Below are 12,580 nucleotides of genomic sequence, written 5' to 3'. Positions count from 1 at the left end.
GATATCCTAACCTCCCAGCTAAACCATGGCTTGTAGTTACAAAAAACAGTCACTGTCTTAGATTAAATGCATGCATTTTTAGAAAAATTAATGTTCTGTAGGAAGTAACCATGTCAGTATATTAATCTAAGTCACTACTTGTCTCCCTTAAAACAGTCCAGTTAGTATTATCCAAACACTCACTTAACATAGCTACTGCTGAGAAGAACCAATGTTTTATGGTCTTGATTGAAGGTTTGGTGGATTTGAATTTTTGGCCATATTTAGTAATGAGGAAGATGGTGATATTGTGATTTGAGATTACTGACCAAGGGGGGTGGGGTGGGGGGGCATGTCACAGCATGAAATGCATCAGGGATAGTACTGTAACATAGTATTTTATCATACTTGGTGGCAACATGTACTGTATCTGTTGTTTAAACCTTAACAAAAACTGTCTTAAGCCAATGTAATTGAAGTCCCCAAGTATCAGCACAGCTGAGCCTGGGTGAATGTTTTTCAACCTCTGAAATCTGAGCTGCTAGCTGCTGATCTGCGGCCTCTGAGAACTTTATCAGTATTTGGGGATATAATGTATTCAATGTAAGTTGCTCATCAAGCTTTAAACCTGATTGTATTTTGAAATGTGTAGTCAGGATTCAATCATATTATTAGTTGAATCAGAGTGAATAGTTGGTGACTTTCTTTAATGGACCTCATATTTCAGTTCTATAATAATAAGCAGGCAGATTGCAGTTGAGACAATGCAGGCTACACACATTTGCTGTTAGTCTCATGTCATCTGCTTATAAACAATTTGATGAGTTCATTCCCAATGTGATTTAACTTCTAAATCTAAAGGTGGTGATGTCAACCACATTGTGGCAATTATTGAATTTACACTTCAATAATTTTTTTTTATCTTGTTATATGTAAAGCCTAGGTGGACATCTGACTGGGAATTCTCTTCCCTGGAGACAGGGCGGAAACTCTCCTTTGTAATCAGTAATTGGCTGAATAGGCTAGTTCCAGCCAATAATGGTCACCACAGTACATAATTTCAACAAATATAACTATTCATAGACTCAAAGATTAAGTACAAAGGCAAGGAGACAACAAATTGGTTGTTGTACTGTAACCAGCTATAATTAGTGGTTTCACTAGTTTTAATTGTGAATAAACACATCTTAGTAGAAAACAGTACAGGTTAAGACACTTGTTAAGCTAACATTGAGCAGTTGTTCGGCAGTAAGGGAGCAATCTGTAACCAGGCCAGCACTTCATCCCAGATTAAAAACACCTTTACCTTGGAAGAGAAGATGGCCTTGGCATTGGGAGCATCTCGAAGGAGCGACACACTGAGCTCCGTGGGGATGTCACCGAATCCGGGAATCTTGTACGTGCCAGGACCTCTGGTGTACAAGAGGCCTTCAGGAGAGTAGCGTAGCTCCTCCATAGTGAACAGGCCCACCCCTTGCATGAATGCACCTTCCACCTATGGACAGAGGGATGTAGTTTACCAACTTTCAAAGTCCTTTGCTCTAAGGCAACATTTACTGCTTAAGACTTTATAGCTCAGCCATTGTGTGTCTGGACAGGGGCAACTTTGATCTGTTTACAACTGGTGTTTTGTTTACAACTGGTGTGCAATATGTAGAAGTGGACTGGGCAATATATCTATAACTGTGTAATATATATTTACACTTGTGTAATATGCTTGTGGATTGTACAATATATCTATAATGTGCAAAACATTTTCTTTGTGCACTGTACATTCTGATTTATTTTGTATATTTTGTATTGTATGCAATTCTTTCTACTCCATTACTAATTGTATTTCATACTGACTGCATTTATTGTATTATATTGTTGTACTGTGCTGTGCTGATTGTGCCTGGCTGCTGTCGCACTGCAATTTCCCTTACGGGATTAATAAGGTATCTATCTAACATTTGCTTTTTTCTAACACTACATAACATCAAGTATCAATATTCCCAAAGTCTTCTTTTCCAAAAGAAAATGGCATAGGCTGTTCTGTGTCTATGATGCCTCATATTTTGTTTTATGTCTTCAAACTTTTCTAAGAGCATTTAAATAATTTTACAATTAGAAGCCTGGAACAAAACAATCAGGCTGATTCATGAGTTAACATGAAATTACTGGTCAATACAGCAGTAAATAAAATAATTTTCTGAACACTACTTTAACTCAACACCCTTATTTCATTATGAACTTTCTGAACGACACAGAACTATAAGAAAATGATTAGATTATAATTTAAATTAGCCATGTTTTTAAATTGTATCATAGAACACAAAGGTGTATGAAAACATTTCGGGTCTAAATTAAAGGTCTTAAAGGCTGTCTCTAAACATCCAAATAAATCTGCAGTTATCAAAAGCAAATAATTAATACTAACATACCTGACCAATGTCAATAGCAGGGTTAAGACTTAAGCCAACATCCATAACAATGTAGGTTCTAAGGTTCTAGGAGGAAACAAGTAAAGTCATTAAATGAATGTGAAAATATTCCCCTAATTGTTCATCACCTCTGATTCTTTTTAGATGTGTTAGGTGTAGAAAAGTATCAGTATGTCCATTTTACAGTCACATTTTTCAAAATATGCATTTCTTGGTTCTATCATTCTTAAGACTGAAGAGAATTTTCATTAATGGCTGTGCATTCTTATAGTTTAATATGTTTAAAGCATTCCTTTGAAATATTTCACACTATGTTGCAGATGAATTCAGACAAAATTGTATTCATTTTTCAGTTGATAAAAAAGTTCAGGTATTTAGCTATCTCTGTGCAGGAAATTTACAATTTCATGAAACAATTCAGAAAAGGTTCCCTACATTTACCACATACAGTATACAGTAAATATAAAACCTGCCTGTCACGGAACCTATACGTGGAATAGGAGGATCCTTATGCGTGACCGGAATCCCACAGGACGCAGAGTAGCAAAGGGACAATCCAAAAGACAAAATCCAAAGGCTGGGTCGATAAGGGAGGCAGAGGGTCCGGTAACGAGAGATATTCGAAAACAATTCCAAAAGACAAAATCCAGAAGGCGAGGTCAAGAGGCGGAAGCAGAAGATTCGTAACGGGAGATCAGTCGAAAGGTTTGGAAACGCGCACTGGAGAATACTATGAAAGGCTTCTCAATAGTGAGCGTGGGAAGGTGTGCGAAGGGGGTTTAAATACTGAAAGGAAAGGGGTGTGATTGGATGATTGGTTAGGGAGTGAGAATTTGAGGAATCTGATGCATGTGAGAATGTGCTGGGTTCAATCAGGGACGAGATTGGGAAGCAGAGGTTCCGGGAATGTAACGTTGTTTGCGAGGGAGAGTGTGGGGCGTGACAGTACCCCCCCCCTTTAGGGTTGGCTCCTGACGACCCCAGAGAGCGAGTACGAACGAAGTCATCGATGAGGCTGCGATCCAAAATATCTTTCTCACAGACCCAGGAACGTTCCTCAGGACCATAGCCCTCCCAGTCGACTAGAAATTGTCGGCAGCCTCGGAGCCAGTGGGCATCCAAGATCTTATTGACCGTGTAGGAAGGCAGACCGTCAATGAGTCGTGGTGGGGGTGGAGGTGGCCGAGGCCGGGAGAGGGGGAATCTGTGGTAGGGTTTCAGGAGAGAGACATGGAAGGAGCGGTGCACCCTGAGAGTTGGAGGAAGAGCAAGACGATAGGTTACAGGGGTGAGCTAGGAGAGGATGCGAAAAGGTCCAATATAACGGGGTCCCAACTTATGTGAAGGCTGTCTAAGGGGTAAGTTTCTAGTAGACAGCCAGACAAACTGTCCTCGTCGTAGTCTAGGCACAGGTCGTCGATGACGGTCAGCGGTGGTCTTCTGCTGCAAGGAGGTCTTCAGGAGGGCGGATCTGGCTTGTCTCCAAATTCTCCTGAGGAAAGTGAGGCGCGTCTGGAGGCAGGGAATATCCGAATCGGGGATAGAGTCCGGGAGAAGAGAGGGTTGGTATCCTAGAGAGCAATAGAAGGGGGACATCCCAGTGGTGGAGGAAGAGAGAGAGTTATGGGCATATTCAGCCCAGGGGAGGAGAGAGACCCAGTCATCTTGAGAAGCAGAGACGTAAGATCGAAGGTAAGTAAGAAGGTCCTGGTTGATTCTTTCCGTCAGTCCATTGGACTCAGGATGATAGCCAGACGTGAGAGATGTGGAAGTCCCAAGAGATTTGCAAAAAGTTCTCCAGAATCTTGAAATGAATTGAGGTCCTCGATCTGATACAATATCCTCAGGAATGCTGTGAAGTCTGAAGACATGAAGAATGAAGAGGTCAGCCATGTCTTGAGCAGATGGAAGGGCAGGAAGAGGAATGAAATGAGCCGACTTCGAGAATCTATCTACCACGACCATAATGGTAGTTTTGCCTTGACTCTCAGGAAGATCCGTAAGAAAGTCCACTGAGATGTGGGACCAAGGTCTTCTAGGGGTTGGGAGTGGTTGGAGTAAACCGGGCTTCTTAAGACGGGAGGATTTGGACATGGCACAGATGGGACAGGCCTGCAGGTACCCAGTAACATCAGTCCTCATAGAAGGCCACCAGAAATGTCTAGAGATGAGTTCCAAGGTACGTTTGACACCGGGGTGACCTGCAAATAGTGAGTCATGACCCCAGCGAAGAGCAGTGGAGCGTATGGTATCAGGAACAAAGAGTCTGTCTGCAGGACATTGGGGGGGAACGGTTTGGTTGTGAAGTGCACGTTTGATTTGGTTCTCCAGGTCCCATCTAATAGCAGCCACGATTCTCTCAGGGGGTATAATAGGTTCAGGAGGGTCCAAAAAGCCAGGAGGATCATGGAGGCGAGATAGGGCGTCAGCCTTTATGTTCTTGGATCCCGGTGTATAAGTAATGAAAAAATGGAACCTAGAAAAGAAAAGTGACCAGCGGGCCTGGCGTGGATTCAAACGTTTGGCAGTTTGTAGGTAAGAGAGATTTTTATGATCCTTAAGAATAGTAAAAGAGTGTAGGGCCCCCTCCAACCAGTGTCTCCATTCCTCCAGGGCGAGTTTGATAGCCAGTAGTTCTCGGTCTCCAACATCATAATTAGTCTCGGCATGGGACAATTTTTTGGAGAAAAAGGCGCAGGGGTGGAGGATACCCTTCTCTCCATGACGTTGAGATAATATGGCACCGACTCCGTTGGCTGAGGCATCCACCTCGAGAATGAATGGAAGGTTGGGGTCTGGGTGACGGAGGAGGGGGGCTGTGGTGAACAGTCTCTTGAGATGAAGGAAAGCGTGGTCTGCCTCAGGAGTCCATTTCCCTTGATCAGGACCTTTTCGGGTCAGAGCTGTAATGGGGGAGACAACAGAGCTGAAATTCCTAATAAAACGGCAGTAAAAATTGGAAAATCCCAGGAAGCGTTGAATTTGTTTTAAATTCTGGGGGGTTGGCCAGTTCTGTATGGATTCAGTCTTGGCAGGGTCAATTTCAATGCCCAGGGGTGAGAGGATGTAGCCAAGGAAGTGGATTCTGGTAACATGGAAAGTACACTTTTCCAATTTGGCGTAGAGTTTGCTCTGAATCAAACGATGAAGAACCTCGCGCACATGAGAGACATGCTCCTGGGGACTACGGGAAAAGATTAGAATATCATCCAGGTATACCAGGGCATATTTGTGCAAGATATCCCTAAAGATGTCATTCATGAACCCCTGAAAGACAGCAGGAGCATTAACCAGTCCAAACGGCATTACTTGGTATTCATAATGACCGTGGGTAGTAATGAATGCCGTCTTCCATTCGTCACCCTCCCGAATGCGGATCAAATTATAAGCACCGCGGAGATCCAATTTAGAAAAAATAGTGGCGCCCCGGAGTGATTCCAAAGCCGATGAAATCAGAGGAAGGGGATAACTGTTCTTGATAGTTATGTTGTTCAGACCGCGATAATCAATGCAGGGTCTGAGAGAGCCATCTTTCTTTTTAACAAAGAAGAAACCGGCGCAGGCAGGTGAGGAAGAGGGGCGGATGAAACCAGATTCCAAGGACTCCTGGATATAATCTTCCATAGCCTGAGTCTCCTCGTTGGAGAGTGAATAGACATGGCCCTTAGGGGGTAGAACCCCTGGAATTAGGTCTATAGGACAGTCAGATGGGCGATGAGGCGGGAGGGATAGGGCCTTCTGTTTACTGAAGGCTAGGTGTAGATCTGAGTACTGGGAAGGAATATTGGGGAGGTTATCTTGAGATATACAGGAGACGGAAACTTTCTGAGGAAGCTGACAACAATGCGAAAGGCAATGGGAACCCCAGGCTGTGAGTTCCCTTTGTGACCAGGAGATGTGTGGGTTGTGAATCTGTAACCAAGGGAAACCAAGAACCAATGGGTGAGAAGGGGATTGAATGAGAAAGAACTGAATGACTTCCTGGTGGGTGGCGCCGATGCGAAGAGTGAGGGGAGGGGTCTGCCACTTCACCAGACCAGGGGAGAGGGGGGAGCCATCAAGAGTGAGGAGCCGAATGGGCTGGGTGACTGGCAACCAGGGAATATTCCAGGACGAAGCGAGTCCAGAGTCTAGGAAGTTCTCTTCGGAGCCCGAATCAACAAAAGCAGAGAGAGAGGTCTGTCCAGTAGTCCATGACAGGGTGGCTGGGAGAAAGAGTCCGGATCTGGGAGAGGAAGAAGTGACACTGGCCATAACAGCGGGTGGATAGGAGCAAGGAGGGCGACCTGGGCAGGCGGCTCGGAGGTGATCAGGGGAACCGCAGTAAAGGCATCGCCCCTCACGAAGTCGGCAATCTCTCTCCTCAGAGGTCAGTCTATGGAAGGAAGGCAGTTGGGAGGGTGTGGGAGGGGTTCGATTGTCCGACCTTCGCTGTTGAAGCCTGACCTCTAGTTCAAAAACTCGAGAAATGAAGGAGTCAAGTGATGGGAAGTCCAGGGGCAGGTGCACAACGTGATCCTTGAGTTCATCAGATAATCCGAGGCGGAAGTAGTGAATCAGGGCATTGTGATCCCAAGCGAGTTGAGCAGCCAGAAAACGGAATTCGGAAGAGTAGTCCTGAAAAGAGCGAGATCCTTGAGTAAGGGAAGTGAGGCGTGCAACAATGAGGTGGCGAGAGTGCAACTGCCCAAAGGCAGATTGTAGAGCTGTCTGAAAAAGGTGGAAGTTGGCAGTCTCAGGAGCGTTTCGAGAGAGGAGATGTCCAGCCCATTCCAGAGCGGCGAGATACCATAAAAGCAATTCTTTCTCCATCGGTGGGGAAGCAGTCTGGGCGGATGTGGAAAGCCATCTGACATTGAGTCAGAAAGCCCTGACAGCTGGAGGAGTCGCCATCAAATTTTTCCGGGAGGGGAGTGGGTAGAAGATTAATTTGTGTTTGAAGTGGGGGTGCAGGGGCACAGGGGCAGGAGCTGCAGGAGGGGGAGATGGTGGAAGTGCAAAGTGGTCAGCTAGTTGCTGGACTGCCGTAGTTAGCAGGTCCAGGTTCCGGGAGTGTTCGAGGAGAATAGAAAGTTGACTCTGGTCCGCTGGATCCATTTAAATTCGTCTCACTATTCTGTCACGGAACCTATACGTGGAATAGGAGGATCCTTATGCGTGACCGGAATCCCACAGGACGCAGAGTAGCAAAGGGACAATCCAAAAGACAAAATCCAAAGGCTGGGTCGATAAGGGAGGCAGAGGGTCCGGTAATGAGAGATATTCGAAAACAATTCCAAAAGACAAAATCCAGAAGGCGAGGTCAAGAGGCGGAAGCAGAAGATTCGTAACGGGAGATCAGTCGAAAGGTTTGGAAACGCGCACTGGAGAATACTATGAAAGGCTTCTCAATAGTGAACGTGGGAAGGTGTGCGAAGGGGGTTTAAATACTGAAAGGAAAGGGGTGTGATTGGATGATTGTTTAGGGAGTGAGAATTTGAGGAATCTGATGCATGTGAGAATGTGCTGGGTTCAATCAGGGATGAGATTGGGAAGCAGAGGTTCTGGGAATGTAACGTCGTTTGCGAGGGAGAGTGTGGGGCGTGACACTGCCCTTGTAAAAAAGATAACTCTGACATGCTGTAGTCTTTATTTCCTCTAGCAACATTCGGGTCAAATTAAATTACCTTGTGGTCACCTGTCAGGCAGTCAATTTCAACCTCAGAGCATGCCACCCCATAGCTGAAGTAATGAAATGGTTTTCCTTCATTTTTTTCAAAATCATAGGCAATATCAGGGATCCTAAAGAAATGATAGTAAAACACAAACCCCAATAAAACATAAAAATCCTTTTAAAGACATTTTTAAAATAAACAATAATATGTGATCATTATAAAGAAGAAAGAAAGCACAACGTTTCGGCCGTGGAGCCTTTTTCAGGTGTGAGCAAACCCGAACCTGGGCTCACACCTGAAGAAGGCTCCACGGCCAAAACGTTGTGTTTTCTTTCTTCTTTTTTTTAGCATGAAATAAACCTATTACTTGTTCCTTTGCAGCCTATGCACGCTGACGCAGCTACCCACCTGAACTACATATGTGATCATTATGCCTGATTGTGGGTCGTGAGCAAATATCTATATTGTTATCAGCTCTTGCATCGTTTCAAAAGTGGTAAATTTTTTAAAGAGAGTGTTAAAAGTTCATGTCAAGTAAACGGTTTTACAGTGATCTGTTACATAATGCATCGCCTCTTGCCATCCATATTATGACTTGAATCTTGTATGTCTCTTTGTAATTAGATGGAAAGGAACAGGTCAGAACATGATTTTAAACAGACTTGATAATTCTATAAATAAGGATGAATCTTCTCACTGTTCTAGTTTTTCTCTGTACCGATGATAATTCTTCCAAGCCTGAAATAATATGGCAAGATTGTTGGCACAATTGTGCAATAGTCTAGCAAAGAGTTCACAACCATTGAATAATGATTGTTTTTTTAAACATATTTATACGGTTGTACATTTTATTTAAATGTTTTGTGAATGTATAAAAAAACATGTTGCAAAATGTATTCTATTTTATTTAGACATTTGAATGAATGACAAAATACTTGTGCATTAACAACATATGAATAAATGGAATAAACATTATTGTTTGCACCCTTGGTGTAAACACATCTGTAATTTAAAAGGGTTAAAGGTTTGTTCTAAGGTTGAAATCATTTAAATACAAATAAATGTAAATAAAGTGTCAGTGATTCTTAATGCAACACATTTTTACATATTTTAACAACTATCACTCAGAGAAACATTTTTTAGTAAGTACTGAAGAATTTAATTATAATTAGCTGGATCACACTAACCAATGGACTTACTTATAGAACCCTGTGGCTGATAAGCTCACCCTGTCGAAATAGGCATCTCTCACCTGACAAAGAGAATCCCAAGAAACACATAGAAAAAATCAGATAAGGCCTTGCGCTGAATGTTTCATTATCTATGGTCTCTTTGGTAAGATACTGAGCATTTTTGCCTTTTGCATTTTCAATTAACTATAGCATGATATAAACAAGGAGTATTAAAACACATTGAAATCACAATAAAATCATAAGAAAAAAAGAAAAGGGAAGTTATGTCAAACCTTGATATATTCAAACCAGGGAAAGCAAACACACTGTACAGAACATAAAGTTACAATAAAGAGGAGGATTTTCTTCAGACCATATGCTTCATAAGATTGCTAATAGCTTAAATATCCAAGAACTCCATGAAGCTATTTCTTTAAGTAAACCACAAACTACTATTCACACTACATGTCTAAGGAGTTGGGAGTTTTAAGAACATAATACAATTGGAAAAGTATGAAAGTCATTTTAGTCTGGTAAACAATGACGGACATTCCACCAAGATGTTTAAACTGGATACTGTGTTTTCCAGTAATGTAATATACTGTATATGCTTCCTATAGGTGTCAAATAAATTCCCTAAAGATCCCATATTAGTTATTACATTTTTAAAAAGACAACAAAATAAAATCACTGCACCTGCAGTTTGAGGTGCACAGTGCTACACTAACCTCTTACCTGATTTACAATTACCATTCAAAACAGCTTAATTGCAGGCCAGAGGCTGAATAGGAGTTACAACACGAGACTCTTCTTACATGAAAGGTTGTGAGAGTTACACAGAGAGCTCCCCATTTTATTGAATTATATTGAGTTTCCTCCATGAAATGGGTGGATGGGATTAATTAGATTAATTAATTACTATCACATTGCAAAAAACAAGTGAATTGTCCACTAATGCAGTAAAAACTTTCCAGCATCTTCGCATAACTCCAAAAGGGATGAACATACAATATGTTTAGAAGGCTTTCTGTTAAGATTCCCAGCAGCACATTTGAAAATCATCAGTCAACAGCTATTTAACTGTTTATGTTTCTCAGTGTGTTAGCAAATGAAGGCCCTTACCCAGTTCTCCCAGCAGCCCTTAGGATTTTTGGCCTTATATGGCTCCAAGCGCTTCAGCAGCTTCTGGCATGCAGTCTAAGAGGAAGATCACATTTAAAGATCATCAAGTAAAATGAAAGGATCTTAAATTAGATCTAGTCCTCACCACCTATCTACATGTCCCACCTACTTTAATTTGAGACATTTTCATACATTTTACCTTCCAAGAACAATTGTAACTGCCTGGCATGCACAGATAACGCTAGCCTGGCAAGCTTTTGCTGTTTTGTCCTTTGAGTATCAGTATTTACTTTACAGGGGCCAAGATTTGTATTGTATTTTCCTTTTTGTCCTACTATAAAAACGTAATAAATTTTTCCTGTAGAGCAAGTTGATACCTGAATACTCTTTGTCAACAAGGGAAATATTGTGTATGTGTGGGTCACACCTCCAAGATGTCATATAATTAAAATCTCATAAAACATAGGATTACAGAAGCATAGACTGTAGATATAATCTTTTCTGAATAATGGAAAACATGTCATGGCTACTCCTCAAAAAGCTGGTTATGTTTTTAGTCACGTTCGCCTATTATTGGATCAGATTCTTCCTAAGTATAGTGTCAGCCTTCATATCTATTCTGATGATAGCAGGAAATCTGACATTAATCAAAAACATCATCAGGCATTTCACACGATGCTAAAAAAAGTGATGGAACAAAACGTTTTACAAGAACTCTGACAAGACTGAATTTATATTGAACAAGGAATTGTCAGCTCCCTTTAAAGGGCCCAAAAAGGCTTCAAAGAAACCACCGGTGAAGCTTCTTAGCTTCTTTAGCTCACACTATGAACCTATTTTTTTTCTCTGAATTTCCAAGCTGTTTCATACTTGCCCTACAATATACTTCAAGGCTGTGGGATTACCTCCAGCCCACATCAGCCCACATTTTCTGCAATTTGCACCTTAGAAATGACTTTTTGTTTTTTCACATGTGTAGAATATGATTTTTTTTCACATTGCTGTCTGAAAAGAAAGAGAGGAATTCAGGCTCCTTACATAGATGGCCATCCCATTGAGATCGGAGCTGACAGAGGCAGCTGTGGGACTAGTGTTGGGAACAGTGTTGGTGCTGGTTTCACTGATATGTATCTTGGAAGAGGGAATGCCCAGGGCTTTACTGGCTACCTGAACAAAGAGAAAAAGACACATTTAAAGTTGAAGAAGTTGAAAGTACTGGAAGTTCAGATTGTGAACACTTGGGATGCCTTGGCTATTAAGTGAAGAAAGAAAGACAAATACAAATCTTTATGTAGAGGACATTCTAAATTATCCCCCTTAACACCATCATCACAGCAGTCCTAATGTTAATAAAGGCCTAAATAATATATATACAAAAGTGAATGGTTAGATCAGGAAAAAAAGCCATATGATTACATTGTATTAAATTATTAATTCACCTGGAAATCATACAGAAACAGAATTAAGAAGTGAATAATAAAGCATGGCCTTTTTAAATATTTGTTAACCATCTCAGAAGAACATGCAATGGAGTATTATATTTTTTTCTGACAACATGACAATTCTAAAGGAAGAGTCCACTACTGATCTTTTCCTGGAAATAACCACGATAGCCTCTGTAAAGCAACTCAAATAAAAAATTAATACTACACCAACTGCTTCAATTGTTTTCTTTAGACAACTCCCAGAACACTTTTCAAGGCAGCTATACAACTGGAAATTTTATTCCCAAATACACATTTTAGGTTGAAGCCCAGAGAATCTGGATTAAAATTCTGGTTTTACAGGTCAGATTGGAACACAATCTAGACTGATTGACTCACAGTTGCTGAGAAATCTGGTATTTTAGCAACACATTAATTCACGTTACAAACATCATCATGAAAAAAGTATTTAGAAAGATTAGTCAATACAAAATTAAGTGACTTACTTCACTTTGTGTTATACTAAGTATTTAGACAGACTTCAATTAAAGCAAGAAGGTTTATAAATATGGGCCTCTTACAGGCAACTTAAATCCTTTTGAGAATTATGAGGAGTAACGTCCCTGTACCAGTTTCACCTTATTAAGCATGTTACACTTACAAGTTTATTAATTCTTGTGGGTTACAACTATACTTAGTAGTGAGGGGAGACAGGGAAAAGCTAATTTTGTCCTGAAGTAAATATTATTATTAAAATTTTGTCTGGAAATATTACAAATTGAGCAGTGCATTTATACATGGTGACC

At 41.3% G+C, this 12,580-nt stretch overlaps 1 protein-coding gene across 7 annotated transcripts in view; it reads right to left on the bottom strand.

The window, feature by feature from the left end:
* Positions 1-12,580, bottom strand: part of xdh (xanthine dehydrogenase) — a 54,269-nt gene that overhangs the window by 5,161 nt on the left and 36,528 nt on the right. For 5 of the 7 annotated variants that reach the window (XM_088908748.1, XM_088908750.1, XM_088908755.1 and 2 more), the window contains 6 exons: positions 11,389-11,517; positions 10,351-10,425; positions 9,256-9,308; positions 8,069-8,183; positions 2,403-2,468; positions 1,286-1,474 (listed from right to left, as the gene is read on the bottom strand). In XM_088908748.1, the coding sequence (XP_088764874.1) occupies positions 1,286-1,474; positions 2,403-2,468; positions 8,069-8,183; positions 9,256-9,308; positions 10,351-10,425; positions 11,389-11,517 (627 nt within the window). Of the gene's footprint in view, positions 1-1,285; positions 1,475-2,402; positions 2,469-7,399; positions 7,623-8,068; positions 8,184-9,255; positions 9,309-10,350; positions 10,426-11,388; positions 11,518-12,580 lie in introns of those variants that run through there. The other 2 variants (XM_088908758.1, XM_088908757.1) reach the window with 2 other exon arrangements.

Source organism: Atractosteus spatula, chromosome 2 (assembly GCF_055471065.1).
Source record: "Atractosteus spatula isolate fAtrSpa1 chromosome 2, fAtrSpa1.hap1, whole genome shotgun sequence".
Lineage (NCBI taxonomy): Eukaryota > Metazoa > Chordata > Actinopteri > Semionotiformes > Lepisosteidae > Atractosteus > Atractosteus spatula.
Note: the sequence above shows the minus strand (reverse complement) of the source record. Positions and strands in the feature narration are given on the sequence as shown.